This window comes from Drosophila takahashii, chromosome 3L (assembly GCF_030179915.1).
Source record: "Drosophila takahashii strain IR98-3 E-12201 chromosome 3L, DtakHiC1v2, whole genome shotgun sequence".
Classification (NCBI taxonomy): Eukaryota; Metazoa; Arthropoda; class Insecta; order Diptera; family Drosophilidae; genus Drosophila; species Drosophila takahashii.
The window spans coordinates 26,702,099-26,723,505 of NC_091680.1; the positions used below are offsets into that span (position 1 = coordinate 26,702,099).

General features: G+C 45.0%; 2 protein-coding genes across 9 annotated transcripts in view; one reads left to right on the forward strand and one right to left on the reverse strand.

The window, feature by feature from the left end:
* Positions 1-2,680: 2,680 nt before the first annotated feature.
* Cpr78E (Cuticular protein 78E) lies at positions 2,681-5,581 on the forward strand. Of its 4 annotated transcripts, none has more exons than XM_017137382.3 (4): positions 2,681-3,187; positions 4,679-4,844; positions 4,933-5,080; positions 5,146-5,581. In XM_017137382.3, the coding sequence occupies exons 3-4, from the start codon at positions 5,069-5,071 to the stop codon at positions 5,545-5,547; spliced, it is 414 nt and encodes a 137-aa protein (XP_016992871.2). In that variant the 5' UTR covers positions 2,681-3,187; positions 4,679-4,844; positions 4,933-5,068; the 3' UTR covers positions 5,548-5,581. The 4 variants fall into 4 exon arrangements, with proteins under 4 accessions (XP_016992871.2, XP_016992863.2, XP_070071027.1 ...); XM_017137374.3 differs by having other exon boundaries at positions 4,936-5,080; XM_070214926.1 differs by having other exon boundaries at positions 4,701-4,844; positions 4,936-5,080.
* Positions 5,582-5,811: 230 nt separating this feature from the next.
* LOC108054485 (ankyrin repeat and BTB/POZ domain-containing protein 2) overlaps positions 5,812-21,407 on the reverse strand; it is a 29,897-nt gene continuing 14,301 nt past the window's right edge. For 4 of the 5 annotated variants that reach the window (XM_070215358.1, XM_070215359.1, XM_070215361.1 and 1 more), the window contains exons 3-8: positions 11,098-12,504; positions 9,334-10,021; positions 7,988-8,744; positions 6,835-7,198; positions 6,387-6,714; positions 5,812-6,322 (exon numbers count right to left, since the gene is read on the reverse strand). In XM_070215358.1, coding sequence (XP_070071459.1) covers positions 6,080-6,322; positions 6,387-6,714; positions 6,835-7,198; positions 7,988-8,744; positions 9,334-10,021; positions 11,098-12,504 — 3,787 coding nt within the window. In that variant the 3' untranslated portion in view covers positions 5,812-6,079. Of the gene's footprint in view, positions 6,323-6,386; positions 6,715-6,834; positions 7,199-7,987; positions 8,745-9,333; positions 10,022-11,097; positions 12,505-15,006; positions 15,892-21,407 lie in introns of those variants that run through there. The other variant, XM_017137465.3, reaches the window with a different exon arrangement.

Consider the following 21,407-nt stretch of genomic DNA (forward strand, 5'->3'; position numbering starts at 1 on the left):
CGGAAAACAGGGAGCCCTAACTAAGCGTTTTAGAATCTTTTCGGAATCTTGTTTCAACCGAGGCCCAGCACTTGAGCACCGAGCACCGAGCACCCAGCACCAGGAGTTCCGCCCGAAGAAAACATAAACATGCAGGAATGTTTAGAGAATAAAAATGTTCATATTCGCTGCTCTCCTTTTTTTGTGTATTTTCCCCTTTGTTGTTTATTTTCACCCCGCCAACTGATGGATACACCGGCTGACTAAGACCAAAACTAAGACCCGTACACGGACACGGACACGGACATGGAGTGGGGATACGGGCTGGAAGACTGGGTGTGGCCGCAGCCATGTTTAGACCAAACAGCCGATCATCGAATTGTGGAAAGTGTGGAATTCTTTCCGCGCGACTGCGAAAACCGCTTGAACTTTGACGCCGAACTGCACTCATCGATTCGGTTCCCCCTTGCTTTTTGTCCGATTTTAGACACGGATTTTTCTATGCCATGGGGCGTGGGTGATGGGTGGTGGGATGTGTGGCTGCCCATCTGCTGCCATTGAGCAGCAGCATAAATTGCCTGGCTCCTTGGCTCGCGATCGGATCGTTCGGATCTGCACTTGAGAGCAGCCATTCATCGCCACGCTCGCGCCCTCTCTTTTCAATTTTCTAACGCCCTCTCTTTCTAGCCGAACATCGCCATCTCGCTTCCGCCCCCATTCATTTCGTGAATAGAATTTTCTAAATGTCTTTGAGTTTTCAAAATTTTGGAGCGTAGGTGCAGTGCGTCGCGAAGCGTCAGCGTGTACGGTTCGCTTTTAAGATTTCTAGACAATCCTCGAGCGATCGGAAAACCCCACAGTAATAATAGGAAAGTCCTCCCACCTAAGCACCCCAAGAATTAATAATACGTTACACCGTTTAAAATATTTTACAAACTATGTATTCCAACCGATTTAAATTGTGCTGAGTGCCGGCAATTGGGATTCCGAGAACAGGATCTCCTTTAAAGATTCCGCACGGAAGTGGGCGTTTTTGGCCCCTGTTGCCAAGTCCCGAGATCAACCACACCCACACAGGGACAGACACACACACACAGTGACGATAATTTTTCATCTTTCCAATATCCCACTCGACTGGCAAAATATTCGGTTTTGCCGTTTGGCTAAAAATATTTAAAAATCCAAAAGTCCACTCGTGTCGCTGGCGAACGCTTCAACCTACTACGGCCGCCTGTTTTTCATAATTTTCAGTTTTCAGTTTTCAGTTTTATTTATTTATCCTATACATACTCGCACGTCCGCATGTATTCCTCTCTGGCTGTCTGTCTTTTTGTTTTCCGACTGTCGAAGGTTTTGCGCTTTTTGCGCTGCCGTTTCAGTGGGCATGTCGTCGTTTTTGTTTATCCCAGCCCCCGATTTCCCGGCTTTCCCAGCCGCCACCCTTGGCCGTGCATTTTCTAGCTGAATTTTCTCACATTTTCATTTTTTCGCGGCCTTTGTCTCCGCGCGGAGACGGATTTTGGAGTAGGTGGATGCCGCTCTTAATTGCCAGTCCCGCGAAACAAATCACAACTTAATGGGCAGCCTCCTCCCGAGTGGTTTACAACTTCCTTGCCCAGATATCTTTATAAATATATACGTATGTACATGTAGTTGGCATCGGAAGACAGCTGTGTGCATTGGCAGATGCCATCAGCATCATCATCATCGTCGTCGTCGTCCATCCCGTCCATTGCGTATGTGGGGGAAGTCCATAAAAAAAAGAAACCAAACCAGCACACAGTTATAAAAATAAAACTATTTTCGTACCGCCCGTGCATATAGACTCTCGATCATTAGACAGCAGCGCTGATCAGCAGCCCAGCCGCCTCTTGGCACAGTTTTCCAGAGCACAGATTGGTCCATAAATCAATCGAAGCGAATTAAATTAATTCAATTTCTAAACAAGCAGAAACACAAGAACCAATCTCATCGCGATGCCATGTGCTCAGATCGGTATTTGTCTAAAAGTGTACACATAAATTCTAGTCGATTTGTCTTTTTCCGCTTACTGGCGTTTTATATTAACAACGACAGGAAAGGGAAAAAGGCGTATTTACTATGAGTTTGGCCAACAATTTCCAGGTGATCAGGCTATATAAGCCCCGTGTGTAAATGCTGGTAAGTATGTTCCCCCATCTTGCTTGTTAGTGGATATATTTTGTCTGACTAATCAAAGTCAACCGTTTCAACGAAGCATGAAACTCATTTTTCGGCTCATTTACAATCTTTATCATCAAAATCATTAGCACCTATAAAAACTCTAATTAAATTTTAAGATAGATCCTTTTATCTTTTCTTCAGAACATTTTATAGTCCATTACTGTAAATGGGAGCAGGGATTTTGGTATAGTAAAACAAGAGGGCAACACCCAATGACTAGTTCCCTAAAATTACAAAAGTATGCAAAGATCGAGACAAAAAAATAATAAGGAAATCGAAATAATTTCCAGTGTACATATATTCAGCCCGTTTTCCGATTTACATTTTCCAATTGCTCAACATTCAAACGGAATTTTTGAATTTCGATTAATAAGGAATTATATCACAGCGCAAACAAAGAAACAATACTTGCCAGATTCCCCCGGTACGCGAAACTTAACAAATTGCTTCACCCGCCGAAAGCAGATCCAATTCAGATCCAAATCGGGGCATTCTTCGACTTTGCTGTAGCATTTCAAATGAAACGAAAATTAAATGTAAAATTTATTGTTGCATAAACAAAACGCCAAGAAACCGACCGCATCCAAATCGAACGATGCGTATGTGGCACCTTTAAGTATTCTGCCCCTGCCCGCGATGGTTCCACCCATCCCCATCCGCCGCCCATCCTCATCCCCATCCGCATCTCCATCCGCATCCCATTGGCCCCCAACATCTTCATCTGACCGGCTGCTATGTAGAACGCGTATAATATGGTCGGCTGGAGAGGATGGAGAATTTAGTGCTGCCTTATGCCTTATGCCCAGTGGCCAAAAATAACATCAATGAGGGCGAGCGCGGCGACGGACGCCGTGTGTTTGCTTTGTTTATAGTTTTCGTGTAAACAATTGCGAACGGAAAACCGATTCCCCGGCATGTTCACTTTCGAGAAAAATCGAATCTGGAAAATGCCCAAAAAATAGAAAACCGAAGAGGTTGCATCTGAAATCGAACTGAATAGCGTAATGTAAGTGGCGAGGGCAATCGCATCAATCTCTTTAGTATTCATTATTTTCCAAAACTTGAAAGAAAGAAAATGGGCACTTAAACCGTAGAGAGCCTTATACATAGTTTAAGGAATCATTTCAGGAATCATTTCTCTATTATGTTTTCCTTAATTTGGTTGATCTGGCAAGAGTAGATTTGAATTATTTTCTAAAGCTTATTATAGAATGATTATTAAATGAATAACACAGGCCGACAAAATGTGACATGGGTCGGTGTCCAGGCCTGCCACCATTTTATTTCGATAAATGAGGCTTTTCTAAGCATAAGTTGCCACTACGCCTATAGTCCATCAGCTCTGGTATTTGCGGTATCTTTAATTTAAGAAAATCACAAATTTTTCTTCGTCTTTTGGGATATATCTTCAAGAGTGGTCAACCAATTTTGGTAATCTTTTCGGAATTAAATAGTTACATGTCTCTTTTATACGGTCGTTTTGGAAAATTCAATGTAACTCAACCACAAGAGGAGGTGGGCGCATTCAAAATTTTAAAGTCACAGCAAAGTTTAAAAATCTTCATTTGTGAACAGCGTTTAAAAATTAAATAAAAATATTTTCTTCTACAATGCATTTTTGATCCAAAGACACATTATGTCCCTAATTTTTAGGACACTCATCAGGTTTTTGTGTATTGTTTTGGAATTTTTAAAATTGTTTTTCTTACTTCCTTCACAGTGACGATTCACAAACAGTGCCCAAACCTGTCACAACTTTAAATATCATAATTCTAAACGATCTAAGTAGTTTTGCTTTGAGTATAAGCACATGAGCGTAGCCTACTAATCTTTGGGGGCTGAAATGCTTGAAGTGTAATCCCCCTCCAGCTTTTAGCTTACGCCCATGTATAAATATTTTTAAAGCAAGGGTCACTTGTGCTCAAAAATAGTTATGAGTTACGTAAAATTGTGACAGGTTTGGGCACTGTTTGTGAATCGTCACTGTGAAGGAAGTAAGAAAAACAATTTTAAAAATTCCAAAACAATTCACAAAAACCTGATGAGTGTCCTAAACAGTAAGTACACAAGGTGTCTTTGGATCAAAAATGCATTGTTGAAGAAAATATTTTTATTTAATTTTTAAACGCTGTTCACAAATGAAGATTTTTAAACTTTGCTGTGACTTTAAAATTTTGAATGCGCCCACCTCCTCTTGTGGTTGAGTTAGATTGAATTTTCCAAAACGACCGTATAAAACAGACATGTAACTATTTAATTCCGAAAAGATTTCCAAAATTGGTTGACCACTCTTGAAGATATATCCCAAAAGACGAAGAAAATTTGTGATTTTCTTAAATTAAAGATACCGCAAATACCAGAGCTGATGGACTATAGGCGTAGTGGCAACTTATGCTTAGAAAAGCCTCATTTATCGAAATAAAATGGTGGCAGGCCTGGACACCGACCCATGTCACATTTTGTCGGCCTGTGTAATTAATTTATAATATAAATTTAGCCCAAAAAAAATCTTTACTCAGTTTTCGAATTCTCTCGAATCCAAAGAATGTTAAGATGCCGCAGATGAGCAAATAAGACCCTGATCCCAGGTCGAACATAAATTAAGAACCCCAAATTGCAGGCCGAAATTCGAAATTGCAGTGGGAGATGGAAGATGGGCCAGGGTAAGAAGCTTGCTCTTTAATTAATTCTTAGAACGGGTTTCAAGTAAATACCCGCGGATTCATATTGTACATATTGTGTGTATGTAAGTAGGTGTCTGGATATTGGCCGATAACCGGTAAGCAAGGCGACCAGCAATTCCAATTCCATTTCATTTTGGCAATATAAAGGCTGTCTTCGCTGACTCTGAGTCAAATCAAAGTCAGCCTCCCATCCAGACAGCAGCATGATCAAGATTGTGAGTATTGCAGCACAGGGAGGTGACCACTCCAAGGATTACCCCATTCCCAATCTTCTTCTCAGGGCATCATCTCTTTGGCTTTTTGCCTGGCGGTTGTTCTGAGTGCTCCGCTGGATCATGACAGCACCACCGCCCAGCCACCGGTGGCCATTCTCGAGTCATCCCACGAGAAGCACGAGGATGGGTCCTACAATTTCTCCTACCTCAGCGAGGATGGCACCCACCGCAGAGAGGAGGCGGTGGTACGGAACCAGGGCACCGAAAACGAGTATCTCGAGATCAGCGGCTCCTACTCCTACTTCGATGCCACTGGAAAGGAAGTAACCGTCACCTACAAGGCCGATGACCACGGGTTTGTGCCCGAGGGTGGGGCTATCCTGCCCCAGATTTCACTGGCCGCCAAACAGGTCAGCGAGCAGGTGTCGGAGCCGGATCTTGATTATGATAAGCCCCCTAAGGTCTAATAAACAAATGGCGGAAATTCAACTCAATTTGATGGGTTTTGCGAATTTGGGAAAGAGAAGTAATATTGCTGAAAAATGTAGTGCAATTTCAGCAAAGTCTTTTCTACTCTGCACACGTTGTGATGGTTTTTATTCATTTTCAAAGGCGCAATTTGAATCTCCTTTCCAAAGGCATGCCACATATGAAAACATGTGGGTGAAGATTTAGCAGTGCATTAGAGTCCACACATTTCTTTACTTGATCGAAATAAAATCATTGCTGGGTAAAATTTTACTTTCTTCATTTAATGCAGAAACAATTTCAACTACAAAATAATAGCTAGAGGACCGCCTGCTCGGCCATCCTGGGGTTCGTAAAGGTTAACAGTGCGCTGAACAAATTGAAAATACAAAAATACAACTAGGGATGGGGCGGGGGACGTCGGGATCGGACCGTGGAATTATTATAATACATAAAAGCTCAAAGATTAAATTAAAAACAATGCAATAAATAAGAATTCGATTCTGTCGAGGAAGAGGGGAGGCAGCTCCTTCATTTCTTGACGGGAGTGGCCGGGGGCGACCGGTAGGAGTTGACCAAGCCACCGCCCGAATTGGGCTTGCGGGTCTTCAAACGGTTCTGGAGCGTCTGCAGCAGTCCGGCGAGCACGTCGTGGTTGGGGATCTTCTTGGCGAAGAGCAGGCGCTTCACGGAATCATCGTAGGTGAGCAGGGCCACCATGTTCTGGAGCAGGAAGCACTGGCAGTACTCCAGCAGGCGATTGGCGTTGTAGACCTGGAAGATCGAGAACAGTTCAGCATCTCTATTGAGAACCAGAAGGGTTAGTGTGCAATCCCACCTTGGCGTGAATGTACATGGCCACCACATTGTCGACGTCCACCATTTCCGAGCATCGTGCCTCCGTGTAGCGCAGCAGTCCCTCCAGCTGGAAGAAACTGGCCGCTGCCATCAGCTCCAGGACATCTCCGTGGGCCACGTCCAGGGAGCTGCAGCCGCCGCAGTAGAGGAACTGCATCACCAGCTGGAAGATGTGGTACCGGATGTCGTTGATCTGCACCGTGGGCGTGGAGCTGGCCTCGCTAAGTTTTGAGCTCAGCATGCTCTGGAAGCGCGGCGATGCGGTGACGAGGACGATCTTGTGTCCGTAGAAGATCTTGCCCTCCACTCTGCAAGCGGAAATGTAATGCGCATTGATCATTATGATAAACCTCGGTCCGAGAAACTTTACTTTGCCTCTTATTAAATTTTAAAATAAGTAACATAGTTTGTGATATTTGTGCACCCACCTGAAGGTCACATCGCTGAGTTCCGGATTGTTTACGAACTTGGGATCGATGCGGGATCCCTGGACGGGTTGCATCGGCGGCTGTTCCTTCAACGGGGGCAGTGTCTCCCAGCCGAAGCAGGTGGCGAAGATGTCCGCGAGCAGGAGGGTGGTGCCCTCGTTCTTGTTCCGGAAAATGTTGAACAGCAGGGGCAGGCACTCGCTCACAAACTGGGCACTGTAGTCGTCCGGACACACCTGCAGGAAGTCTTGGAGCAACTGATCTATAACCGCGTCCAGTCGCAGGTCGTGGGCCGCCGAAAGGGCGTGCATCCAGCAGTGCAGGGTCCATGGAACACCTAATTTCCGCAGCTCAATGGTTATATCTGTAGGACAAAAACAAGTAAAGGGGTATAAAATGGATGCAAATTAAAAAAAAATTGGTTTGTTTTTGCTTAGCAATAAATCACAACTCAATTTTCGAACAGGGAGACAGCTTGTAAACAAAACTCTAGCAACGGTTCACGAGTATATCTCGTTTGGAATTGTATTTTTGACTAATTTAAAGACAATCTTAATCCGATCAAATGAATTAGAAAATCATTAAAGACTTGAATGACTTCAGCGGTCATTGCTGTCTGCTTAATTTGAATTGCAAATAGGTCTGCTAATATTTTTAGCAACAAATTTATATACATGAAAATAATTTGGAACAATACATCTTTGGTTTTTAATTAATTTTAAAATTACATTGAATATCTAAATACAAAAAGAAAAACGAGAGAGAACGCTTTAGTCGAGTACCCCGACTATAACATAACCGTTACTCAGTAAAAGCGACTGCTTGCACTGCTTGAATTCCATTATTTGCTCATAACTTTTAAATGAATGGTCCGATCTAAGAAATTCCTTTTACATTTCGATAGGTATTAATTATAACAACAAAATTGCATTTATATTTTTCCGAAATCTTTAAAGATGTGGGCGCTAGACACACGAAAAAGGACGCTTAAGGCGATTGTTGGCTTTGCGCTGCGTTGGAACCCCAAAAATCTGCATGGTGAATCCCAATATTCTAGCTTTTATAATTTCCGAGATCTCAGCGTTCATACATAAAATAAATCTTCCCCGGCCCATTTAGTTTACCTTTTTTAACCCCTTCAAACTGGACTTACCCAAATGATTGTTTTCGGCACTGTGGTACATGGCCTCCTGGAGCCGCTTGATCTGCGTCTTGTTGAGCAGCGGGAGCAAATCCTCGGCGCTTCCACTGCCACTGCTGGGTCCTCCAGCTCCTGCCCCTCCTCCTCTCACGCCACCCACATCGCCCTCGGCCAGCATCTCCTCCAGCGAGAGTACATCCCGCGTGCCGGGCGAAACGGGGTGGGTGAGCAGTTTGCGGAGACATGATCGATGGCCGTGGGCAGCTGCCACGGAAATGGCGCAAAAGCAACCCTTCTGCGCAGATCCCGCAAAGCACAGCGAATCCTTCTGCTGTGTGGACAGGAAGGCGTTGGCCCCGTGCGCCAGCAGCAAGGCCACGATCTCCAGGTTGCCCGTGCCGGCGGCCAACTGGAGAGGGGTCAGGGTGCACTTCTCCTCGCTGCTCCTGGCCCCGCCCTCCACCTTGCCGCCCCTTTCCAAAAGAATCCTCAGGGCCACGTAGTTGGCCCTGCTGGCGGCGAAACTCAGGGCCGTCCAGTGCTGCGTGTCCGGCTGAATGGCCGGGTGACCAGCGCTCCCGGCAGGCGGCACCTCCACGTTCGGATCGCATCCCGCGTCCAGGAGGGCGTGCAGAGCCACCTCGTCATTCCGGATGCTGGCTATCATCAGGGCGGTCAGTCCGGCGCTGTTCTGGGTGTCGTACCGCGTGGTCGGCGGCAGAAGCTGGGCGGCCTGGGCCAAAAGTTCTGCCCGACCTGTCAGAAGAAGCTGTGGCGAAATTCAAATGAACATTTGGACCATAAGCGATAGTTGTATACTTATATATAAAAGCGGTAAAGCATATCAATTGGTTAAGTATCACAGATATAAAAGCGCTCCGTTTACCATTAAGAAGATTGAACTTCTGCGAAAGCGTTACGAAACTACACCGCTAAGAATTCAATATCTTTACAAATTTATTCAGAGTCTTCAAAAGTCTTTAATGAGTAATACATGAATTCTCAAGTTCTGTCCAATAGATACCTTTCCTTTTTAGTCTACATATACTAGAGTAACAAATTCGTACTCGAATTACTTTTAATCAGTCCAGTCTTTTCGATTGAATTCAAAAACTCCGTTTTCAGAGACATTTATCTTTATATTATTAACTTTATAGAGATTTCAGCAGATTGGTAAACTCTTAATGCAAAGAAAGAAACAAAAAAATAGAGTTGGAAACGATTAAGAATGATTAACGTGATCTATGCTATCTTTTTGGTCACCTTTTCAAGTAAGCAGTTCTTCATTTAATTGTGCTGGCTTTCAGAGAAAGTATTATATTTTCCCTTCACATCTTTCCGTTATAAAAATCACTCACCTTGAAGGCAACTCCGATGGTGGCTCGCCTGCCCAGTTCGGAGGTGTCCTCCCCGATTCCCATCCCGATTGCGCTGACCACCGGCGAACTGCAGCTGCTGCTGCCCGTTCCCGTGCCCGTGGAGCTGGCAGTGGGTGGATTGTTGAAGTGCGTCTTCTTCGTGGGCAGCTCCTCGTCGTGGGCCACCGGCCTGATGGGGCAGTCCACTCCGGGCAGGAGCAACCTGGCCGCCTGCATCACGTCGTCCTTGTCGATCATCAGGGCGTTCCGGTGCTCGGCGTGGGCGGCTGCCACTCGCAACCACTCGGCCAGCGGAGGCAGCACCACATAGGCTCGCTCGTAGCACAATTCCTGGACGTGGTGGCCCGCGGAGGAGGCTCCAGCCCCCGGAGGAGCTGTGTGGGCCTGGCCAGAATTGCAGCCAGCCGCGGCGAGAAGTTCCGTGTGCTCCAGCTGGGAGCAGCGCATAAAGTAGAAGAGGGCCGCCAGAGCGGATCCGGAGAGGGCGGCGGCCAGTTGGAACTCCTGCTGGGTACGCAAGGCCTTCTCCTTCAGCTCCCTCACACTTCCCACACAGGTGGCCAGACTGGCCACACTGGCCCATCTGGGCAGGGCCAGGGCTCCACTGGCCACTCTCCCGGCGTTCAGGTGGGCAAACGGTTGCAGAAGACCCCAAACATCGCCGGAACTAGATCGATGCAATAATACGTTTATTCACAATTAATGTAAGTACCATTTATAAAAAAAATAATACCGATTCTTTCCCTATACCGTAATAGTGTGTTTAGATCACTATAATCCTTTTCGAATATTCTAAAAACATCCCCAAAACATTCGAATTAATAATTATATTATAATAAATAATAAGGGGAAAATATTTGCCTACCCAAAACTCATACTGGCTTACGTGCCGTATGAGTAATCTTTTGGAAACTTTGAGACCATTGGATAAGCCCTTAGACTTAATTTAAGATTTTTTGGATTTCGGTTTAAGTTATTTTGCACAAATATCTTGTGTTTAAAAGGGTGAGTGAAAAATTTCTTATAAAAAACCGCTCTAAAACGAACACGTACGAACTGAATATATAAATTTTATTAAATTTTTTTTATTTAAATATAGACTATTTTCGATAATTAAAGAAAAAAGACTACACTGAGAAAACTTGAGATTTCAGTATATTTTCTTCTGACTATTTGAGATCAAGTGTTCTTGAAATCAAGCGTAAAAGTGCTCTTGATTTGGTTTTTTGAAACAACATTATTCTCGATTTTGTATATTGAGCATAAACATTCTTAAAATCGTCCCCAACTTCGTCTCGGAGATATAAAATAAAAGAGATTAAAAACGAGAGATAAAGTCTTTCTGGAACTTTCTACTAACTTAAAAGTTTTCCAAATTTTGCACCTGGCTTCATTTTTATATTTTGGGTCTCCACGGCCAATGACACTTTGAAAAATGGGATTATGGGAAGTTCCTAAACTTCGAGTAAATCACAAAATGGTAACAAAACAAAATAAGTTCTGTAAGGTACATGTTTCTATTTATAATTATCGGAATTGTACCCCACGTTTTTTTCTCGCGGTATTTATAAAATTTATACATTTCCAACACGAACACGTCGTGTTGGTCGTGCGTGTTTCGTGTCACGAAAAATAACACGACTCGCGCCCAACTCTAACTGGGATTCACTCAACCAAAACCCGCTTAAAACTCGGGAAAATCCCCAGTTTCTTTAAAGAAAAAAGAATACTAAAAATAAATACCTGGCAATACTTTGATCTAAGGCGGCCGCCGTGCTCCCATTGCACTGCAGGGCAATCTCCTCCAGAAGATTCTCGATCCCCGCGCACAGATACACGGCAGCATATTCGTGGATGAATTTTCCCAGCCTGGCGTCCGTCATCCAGCGGTAGAAGCGACCCACGGACAACTGGAGGCCGGCCCGGGCGGACTTGCTCTGCTTGAGGGCACTTTCCCCGGGAACCGCGAACATGGCGGCCGATCTGAGGCACGCCTTCGTGCAGGAGTCCGCCAGCGAGGCGCTGAGCACCACCCGCAGGGCTCCGGCCACCTCCTGCTTGGAGCACAGACCCACTCCCGCCGAGAAACGCTGGATCTCGCGGGCAATCCTCACCAGCGCCCGCTGCAGCAGGTAGCCCAAGCGGGAGACCGCCTCCACGGCCAAGTGCTCCGCCTGCTGTTGACAGCGTCCGTTCCGCAGGACCCGCAAGATGCACGGCTGACTCCAGGGCGGATGCTGCAGCTCCACCAGCCGGTTGTGCGAGTCCACCCACACGAACTCGTCGGCACTGGTGCTGGTCACGACCGTCTCCAGGGAGGAGTACCTGCCCAGGCGGCGGGCCGGCTCCGAGCTCTCTGAGCCGGCGCTCAAACTGCTGTAGGTGCTGCTGCTCGTCTGGGATCGCAGTGTCAGCATGGCCAGCTTGATGTCCTCCAGTCCTGTTCCGCTCCAAGGAGCCTTTCCTGCCGGCATGATGCCACGATGCCGCCGGGACCGCGTGCTTCTGTTGGTCACTCCCGCCGCCAGGCGATCCTCGGGCAGCGGACCCAAGGTCATGCCGCCCGCGGGCGAGGAACTGTGGCCCCCGGTATCCGACATGCTGGCATGTCCGGAGCTGCGGTTCTCGTCCGAGGAGCTGTGGCACTCCTGCACCCGCTGCAGCGCCCGGAACTGATCGTGCTGGTGGGTCCTGGCCGGCGTGGGAATCCCCAGAGTGGTTCGGCTGGGCGAGACCTGGCTCTGGCTAAGGCTCCCACTCAGTTGCGGTGGCTGCGATTTCACGGGCGTGCTCTGCACCGTCAGACGAGCAGGTCCCGCCACCGCCCGCTGTGGAATCAGAGCCTTCGAGGCGGACACGGGTGACGGCATCTTGCAGGACGAGCTCACCTGCCCGGCACCGGAGGAGGTCACCAGCTTGTGCGGGATGCCCTTGTTCGGCTGCTGGGCCAGCTCCTTGAAGACTCGCGGCGCCGGAGTGGCCATGGCCACCGCCAGTCCCTTTTGCGGCGACAGGGGCGTCTGCGAGAGGGGTGGCTGGTGCTGCTGCTGGGGGGGCGACTGCAACTGCGGCGGGGGCACGGGTGGCAAGCCGGTCATCTGGCTGGGAGCCGGGTGCTGGCCAAAGTTGGGCGGCAAGTTGCCGGTTGGTCTGGAAAAAAGGTATTTAATTAGTGGTGTGCTGGTTATGTATTATTTCAATGAATTTAAATAAATACAATTCCATCTAAGATCTAATCATTGCTCCTTTAATATGTCTTGGCATAAATTTGAGTCTCAGATTTACCTGAAGTCTAAGCGAACACTTGACCTCAAGACATTTATACCTGTTACTCGTGGAGTAAAAGGGTATATTGTATTCGTGAAAAAGTATGTAACAGTCTGTTTTTCTGTCCGTCTGTCTGTATGAACTACAAAAGCTAGAAAGTTGGGATTACCCACAAATATTCTTGGGCTTTTTATGCAGCGCAAGTTTATTTCAGCCGAGCGCCACGCCCCCTCTAACGCCACGCCCCCTCAATGAAGTATAAATGAAATTTTGTTGTGTTTATTTATACCTTTCGAAATGTAGAATAAATTTTTCCAATCGGACCATTCGTTAAAAAGTTATGCTCGATCAAGGTTTAATAACTCCATATCCCTCGAACTCCCTCTAGCTGAGTAACTGGTATCTGATAGTCCAACAAGTTCTCTCTTGTTTTAAATCGGACCCCTCATTAAAAAGTTATAAGCAAATAATGGAATTCAAGCAGTGCAAGCAGTCGCTTTGCTGCGTGCATATCCCCATCTCCCTCGCACTTCCCTTAGCTGAGTAACGGGTATCTGATAGTCGAGGTACTCGACTACAGCGTTCTCTCTTGCTTAAACCTTACATCTTTCATACTATTGAGGGGTATAGAATATATGAAGATTTAAGCAAAATGTTTGACAATTTTTCATTATTTATAAATATTTTTAATTCCGGTAATAATTAATAATTGACAATTACAAAATGTTCATGGAACTTAAAATATAAGTTTCTAATTAAAATTGACCCATTTTCAGACCCGTAAATGATGCAACCCATTAAGATCCCTAAGCAACAATAGAACGCCAGTCAAAATAAACAAAAGCTTCGACTAACGGGTAGCTAAAGAAGATGTCACACTGCCGCTAATCTTTGTTCACACAAACTTGACTATCTTTTAGTTAGTCACGAGCCGAACTTGAAAGCAGTGACACCTAATTAAAAGTAGTCGCACTCGGAGACAGCGATATAAATATGCAAAGACCGTACTCAGTCAAGTGCTTTGTTTTTAGAAACCTTTGTAAGCGTTGAAAACACCTCAAGGTATATTGTTAAATAAATAAAATTAATTGAAATTCCACTCTCTGGGAATTAAATAACATTTTGAAATATAAGTATACTTATACACAATCCGAAGTTCGTCTCAACGATTCATTCTCACATTTCTTTGCGCCTTCGCGATTATCGTCTTCTAACTGGATTGGCCAACATCTTATACAAAGCGATATTAAAAGCCAGTTACGATGTTTCATTTGCATGCGAAAAAGTTAGATGTCTCTGGCTTCTTTTGAATCTTTGTTCTTTTCGGACATTGTTATCATTCAGATTTTGCCCATCCCATTGAGAGTCTATGCTGTAACTTGAGCTCTGATTGACCCAAATTTTAAATGCTGAGATAGCTTGACGTTTTTTTATTGTCTTTCCTGACAATATATCTTTAATATCTTTAATACAGATCTTTAAAGCCTGAACCGCGTTCTGTGCTAAATACGATTTATGAGTGGAGTTTTGAATTTCTCTTGAGTAGGTACTGTTATTATGATCTAATTCTAAACTGGAAGCTTGACCATCGAGCAATGACCCTTAGTTTTTTGATTGTTTAAAATATTGTTTATGCATTTTATTATTTAAACTTTAGGGCACTAAACTTGGAAACAATAAAGCTTTTTTCAATCATTTTATAATCCAACTCTTTAATTATCCAACTTTGAAACTCTCAAGAAATGCTAATAGTCCAATAGAACTGATCCACATTAAAGAAGCTCGTTTACTGGCTTGTATGTAAATTTAAGACAAGCCCTAACGATCTTTGTCTAAACATTATGAGTTATAAAATCAAACATATTCTCTAATGGACGTCATTAAATTAGACAACAAAAAGTGGATTTTACTTCTTGAGAAGATTTCTAGTTCACAGTTTCCAATCTTCTTTTAAGCCTCCTATTTTTCTTTGATTTTTGTAATTTCACCACCTTCCTATGCGTATCTTACAAGTCTTTTAATAAAACACATATTTTGGAAAACAATTATCTCTATTTTAGAGCTACCCCATCTTATTCCCTCCTTTATTCCATAGAATCCGATAGATGTACTTTATTTAATTTGCAACTTTTCCGATTTGACGTCTTCCCGACCTGAATTCCAGTATCTAGTCGTTACTTGGACTCCCCTTTAATCCCAAATCACGCTCCTTTCCCTTTTGCCAATCAAATGGCCACCTAATTCTACGCCCAGAAGAAATCCCTTTTCCCCCAACTTTCACAAAAGAATTGCAGCGCTACAATATAAATAGAAATGGAAAATGGAAAATGCGAATGGGGAATGGGGAAATAAATAATGGCGTATGATCTGAAGAGTTCGCAGTACCGTTTGGCGGCCCTCCGCCACTCCTGAACGTAGCTCCAGTCGCACGAATCCGTCTCCGCCTCATCTTGGCCAGGGTCGTCGCTATCATCATCCTCATCAGCATCGTCATTATCACCGGCGGCTGCATCGGGTTTCGTTGGACCCACGACGGCCAGAGTGGGTTTTGCCACCGTTTCCACCAGCGCACTGGCTCGCCGGTAATTGCCTTCAATTCTGATATTAATTACGCCATTCTGCACGCTCTCAATGTAGGGCGGCAGTTCGTCATCCGCTGGCGGGGCTGTTGCTGGTGTCTCCGGTTCCCCCGCGCTCTTCTCCCCCGCCTCCTCCTCCGTGACGCTGGTCCTCAGTTTCTGGGACATCTCTTGCACCAGCTGCGAGTGGAGCTCCTTGGGCGATGGCAGGGGCGATTGCTGGCCGCGGTGGATCGAGTCGCCAAAGTAGATGACCACCTTGTGGTTGGGCTTTTTCGCCCGCGAAGAGTCGTCGGTCGCCCAGTCGGGCAGCTCCTCGATGGGCGTGGGCGAGGGCGTTTGCGGGGGGCGTGGCACCGGCGTCTGTTGGGCCAACATCTCGCTGTTCCTCAGCGATTGCGGCTGGAAGTTCTTGAGCGAGATGCCCCGGCGTCGCAGGATGAAATTGTCGTTCAACATCCTGCTGAGCAAAGTGGGGGCGGGAGGAGCCGCCTTCTTGCCACTGGGCTTGTAGCCCCGCAACTCGCGACACAGGCTGCAGGTGCAATCTTTGGTGCAATACATGTTGCTGCTCTTTTAGTTTGGCTTTGGTTTCATTACATATATATTAATGGAAAATTGGCCTTTTTGGTATTTTTTATTTTACTGCATTTTTTTAATAATAATTATCTACAGAAAACTGTTTTTTTTATTTTACTTTCATTTGGCGGAGTTTTTAGGTAGCTAACAAATAGCTTCACAATATTACATTTATCTATTTTATAATATTTTACAATTAGCTCCGATTTCAAATGAACTTGTACAACAGAAAGTTTTGATACTTTTGCTTTTATTTGGATACTTCTGCTTGATTTTTGGACACTTTTAAAATTTTCTTTCAACACAGTCAGCTGCTTCGTTTCTGAGTTTCATGTTTTCCATTTCACTGTCGCACTGGTAATAATAGCAATTATGCAAATTATAAATTATCGTGGCTCCGGTGTTCATCCAGCCGCGTCCGAGACTCCGAAAGTCGAGCATCCGAAAACTGGACCCGCCGAATATCCAAAACTCGCGATACCGTTCGCTCTCGGCTGGAACTGAAGCTCGACTGAAGTGGGAGCTCGGCTTTGGCCTGAGCCCCAGCTGCTGCCGCTGCTGCGTCGCCGTCGACTGCGCTGCCCAGTCATTGTCGGCGGCGATATCTGTTTTTCCTCATTTTCACAGCGCGTTTTGGGTCTCTGCCTCTGGGCGCGGGGCCCTGGCCACCAGGCCACCTTGCACGGAGGGTCTTCGGGTCTTCGGCTCTATCGGCTTGGGTAATTTTTCCATTTGCTTCTCAGCTGTGTGACCAAAACAATGGGCCTACAACAACCGCCAGCAGCGCTGCAGCAACAACAACAACAGCAGGCAGCTTTTGAGGGCTCACTTGGAACGCCGTGCGAGGTACTAGAGCAATATCAGTGAGTTTTCTTTTTCATTTTTCTCGCTTGCCTGTTGTTGCTGCGGAGATTTTCAAAAAGTCACTGCTATCGGTGGCAGAGATGCTCAGCGGTGGAAGTAATGGAAGGGGAAATGGAAAATTGTCAAGCGCAGCTTCGAAAGCCAACTAAAAAATTGTATCAATTCATGTTAGAAATCCAGCCTTAAGATATGGACAGCCGATTAAATTATTTAATCAAATTAAATTATTAATTGTAATTAATTTTAAACGCCAACGTAGATAATTTTGATAAAAACTAAGTTGTTTAAGGAGTTCTATATTGAAATGCTTACTACTGTTAAATTAAGAATATTTTAGGCAGAATTAAGGAATTAATTAAACCAAAGTGATTGCAACATTTTAATTGGAGGTAGAATAGTTTATAAGTTCCAATTCAAATTTGTATTCCCAAAACAAATACATTTTTTGAAATGATTTCAAAAAAATATGTATTTAATATGGATCATTTATAATTTCAGGAAAAGTTATATTTATATTATTAGCAGCATACTAGCAGCATACTAGGCATACTAGCCTTCGAGTTTTTAATTTAAAACGCCACAATGTTATTTCTCATATAATGTCGAAAAACCTAAACCAATTATAAGTTCTTATGGCTCTTTTGGTAATCATATGTGTATTACAGACTGAAACCCCCAAGCCAGCCCTGATAAAGTGACTGGCCAAAGTGGCTACCATCTCTGGTGGCGGGCCTTGCACTGAATTTAATTATGTATAACTGTTTGGCGGGCCAAGGGAGCATGGCACCACAGCACCACCCAGCACACGAAGGTTATACAATCTCGGCACTTATCAGATCGTTTTGCCAGCTTCCTTCCAGCCCGGTATTGCACGGTCCCCATCCCGTCCCGAGTCCCATTCCCATACTATCCCAAGATAGTAAAACAACCGGGTTCTGAGCATGGGCAGACGTGCGTAGGCTTTAAGATACATCTACAAGATACATCTCATGTGGGGAGCAAATAAATTGCCGAGCGTAACCTGCTTCTAATGATTTATACAAGCTCATGCGCTGACATAACGGTTTCTTGGGGTTAGCCTTTTGTTTTTCCCGATATAAAACCACGCACTCGACCACCGCCAGAAGCTTCTCTTTTGTGGATGAGGAATGAAATGGTAGATGGTAAATGGGCAAATGGGAGCGGTCCGAAACCACAGACCCAAATATAATCCCATTCACAACCACTGACATACGCACAAAGCAAATGCAATTAGAAAGCCACGGGCGCTTGATCCATATACCCAGGTCCCCGAAATGAAAATCGAGCATTGAAACGCCCACGTAATACGGAAAACTGTTTGCTGCCCCATCCGTCTTCCTTCGGACCGATTATACAATAACTTTCTTCACTAGCCGCCGCTGTTTGGGTTTCTAAGCCAGGTGGATTATTAAAAAAATTACACTCCAAGCAATTTTCGCATTAAAAAGTTTAATTTACGGAAAAGTAATGACAGGCCATAAATATGCTTACACCCATTAGGCCGAGCTTCATACGCCGCACTCAAAAGACCTCCCAAAAATAAAAAAACGAAACAGAAACACAAAAACTACACCAAAAAGTTTAATGTAATATTCGCGTGTTTATAAAACAACTCGGCCACGAGGGAAAAAAGATCGAAAATGGCTGGAAAACTGGACAAAGGCAGTAAGTGCAGCTCAGCAGAAAGTAGAGAGAAGAAACAAGGCCCAACCCTTTAGTATCGGAGATATATATCCACCTTATGGGTATATGTGTGTCACCCGACTAATGAGGCTTGGGGAACTTTCGTTTTTCATGCCTGACAGTATTAGACAGGAAATGGTTTTCGGTTTTCGGTTTTCAGCTTTAGATTGTAGATCATTAGAACCAGGTCTTCCAGCGAGATCATTAATAATCTTTGGCGGGCAAAAGTATCCGCAAGTTATGGCATGGAAATGGAAGTCGCAGCAAGGTTAGTCTAATATTTTAAACCCAAGGCAAGCTAAACGTGAGTACTTAAGCCAAATAGTTGGTGACTTTGACGAATATTTATTTCACTTATTTTCCCCGAACCCCATGGATGGTTTATCGGAATGTGATTTGATTGACATGGATTGCTCAAGATTCTTTTTGGCTGAGTCATGTCTTTGTTGGGCCTGGGAACAGTGGAAAAGTAGTATTACGAAATCTGGATGTGTAGGAAACTTTTGGAAAATATTCGGTACATCACCTCGAGCTGCCAGTTAGCAAAGAGAACCACACTAACTTGTATGTTTAACCAGCAACTCAATACTGGGCATGAAGCCAGGGATAATAATGCCATATTCCCCATGGAACTATGCATTCTATCCCCATCAGGCCAATGGCAATCTCGGTTAGTTTACACTCCCCACCTGTGTGCCTTCCAAATGATATACTCGCGACGCGCTGCCGTATCCCGACACCATCAGTGACACGGCAATTGGCTGTAACTGTTATGAAACCCCAACATCTGACAAATTGCTACCTACTCCGAGTGCTTTTGGCCCTATCATATCATCACATCTAGCTGATTAGAGTTTAATATGCTGCGACTACTGCGAGGCGTCCGCGCAGATTTCCGCATTCAACCACATCCCCATCGCCAATTGGAGAAGCTGCGAACTGGCAGATGATGATGAGGCAGCAGTTGAAGTGAAGTTGAAGTTAAAGCCGAAGATGAAGATGCAGATGCGGAGGGCGACTGACTTTGCTTCCGTTTGAAGACGGCATCTTCCTCGACGGCAGCTTCCACGACTTAATTAGTCGCCTGTCTATCCAGATCTATCAACAGGCTGCTCCACAGCTGACGCCCCCTGAAAATCTCCCACACTTTCGCGCCCCGAATTTTCTCTGATCTTTCGGTTTCGCGGTTTTCGGCTTTCGGGTTTCGGCCAGGGCGATTCTGTTTTGATGGCGACTAGTTGGTTAGCTAAGTATATTTTGACAGACACCGCCGAGTATCTCACAGATACGTGTATCGCCTATCTGGGCATCTGTACCTGTGGCCGTAAAGAAAGTCGCGGTAAGGTAAAAAGGTAACAACATTTTCACTTGCCCCACGTCGCCGCATTATTTCTTGTGCCAGCTTTAATGCTGCGTTCGAAATACCTCCAAACTAAAGATGCCACGGCGATAGGGTACGATTGGGGCACTCAGGGAAAGGGGAAGGGCATGGCATTAGGTATAAGTACCAGTACGAGTAAGTGTATCAAGTTTGTTGCCCTCGCAGATGGCTCTGCCCTCCTCCTGGCCATTGTCATTGACTTTGCCGCTGCTGTTGCTGGCTACAAATTGTTGCTGCTGCCGCTGGCAATTGTGGCGAATTTTTCGTAAATTTTTCCTATTTCAGTTCGTTAGCTATTATTATTTTATTCCCCGTATTGTTGGGCCCTGCTAATTATTCACATTTCGCGATTTTCACTTTCGTTTGTTGTGTGAATTATTTCCAACTGTCATTTGTTTGTTGTTACTCGCATTTCGGACTTTTAATTGCCAGAAAGAGAGAAGCGCGCCACAATAAAGTTTCGTAAATGCCAGTCATATTTCAGTTTCCTGGAGGGCGGCCAGATTTCAATCGGCAATTGTCTGGCTCTGCAGCCGATTTCTCAATCGAGCTTGAACTTTACGAGAAAAGAGCAAAAAGCCTTCAGCCGCAGCCTCGCTCTGTATCTGTATCTGTGCCTCTATATCTCAATCTGTGTGGCCTAAAATGTATCTCAGGTCTAGTCTCGTTTTAATTGAATTAGTCGTGTCTGACTGGGCCGGGCCCGCATTTGATAATTACTCATCTCTACCTGGGCCGGGGTCGTAAAGCAAGCCCCATCTTCTTTTTGTGGCTCACATCCGGAGCATTCTTCTTCTGCCGGGCTTCCTTCCACTTCCCCCGGACCCCCTCGCTTCCACCGCCCGGAGAGCTGGCACTAATATTCTCCAAATTAACCTTAACCGGCTTCACAATGCGAAAACGAATCGCAGACGGATCGTTCCCGTTTGGTCTAGCGACCAAGAAGCCACGATCATTCGAAACAAACAAACAATCCATTATTATTTCCGAAAATCGTCTAGCGTCCGCTATTCCACCTCATCCACACACATACTTCCCAGCCAACTTCTTCTCGACGTCGCTGTTTTTGTATCACTTCCGAAAAGAAGTTGGTCGCTTCGGCCCAGAATAAGAGTTTATTGTCCGTCCAACCTGGCCCCTCCGAAAGCCGCCTCACTTCACGCTTTTGTGCACAATTATGCATGCAGGTGTCCGAGTCCAAAAATAGTTGCCATTGTGGAAGATCCGCAGACTCGACTGGCGCTATGAAACCCGGTTTGAAACCAGAGCGGGGAAGCATTTAAGGCACTCCAGCGAAGCAAAGAATTCGTTCTTGTCACAGATTTCTAAAAATAATCATCTTACTTGGTATTTTCCCTAATATAATGTTTAGGGTTTAGGGGTAACTCATTTCTAGCACAGTTAGCACAATTTCGGGATCACCCCCAGTTTACCCATTTAAGCAGAGGGAAATTTTTGAGAATTTAAATTTCCCGCTAAACTAGCTAATTTTTTAAAAAGTCGTTGAATAGGGTCTTCCCACAGAGCTCCATCCACCATCTACCATCCGTTGAACGGATGGTCCGTAAGGTTTTGCCGTTCCGAAAATTTCCCAGTTAGTCCGCCATCCAATTTTAACGGACTTTGACGGGCTCTTTTATGCGATAGTTAGGCGATGTTTTCTCGGTGCAACTCTGAAT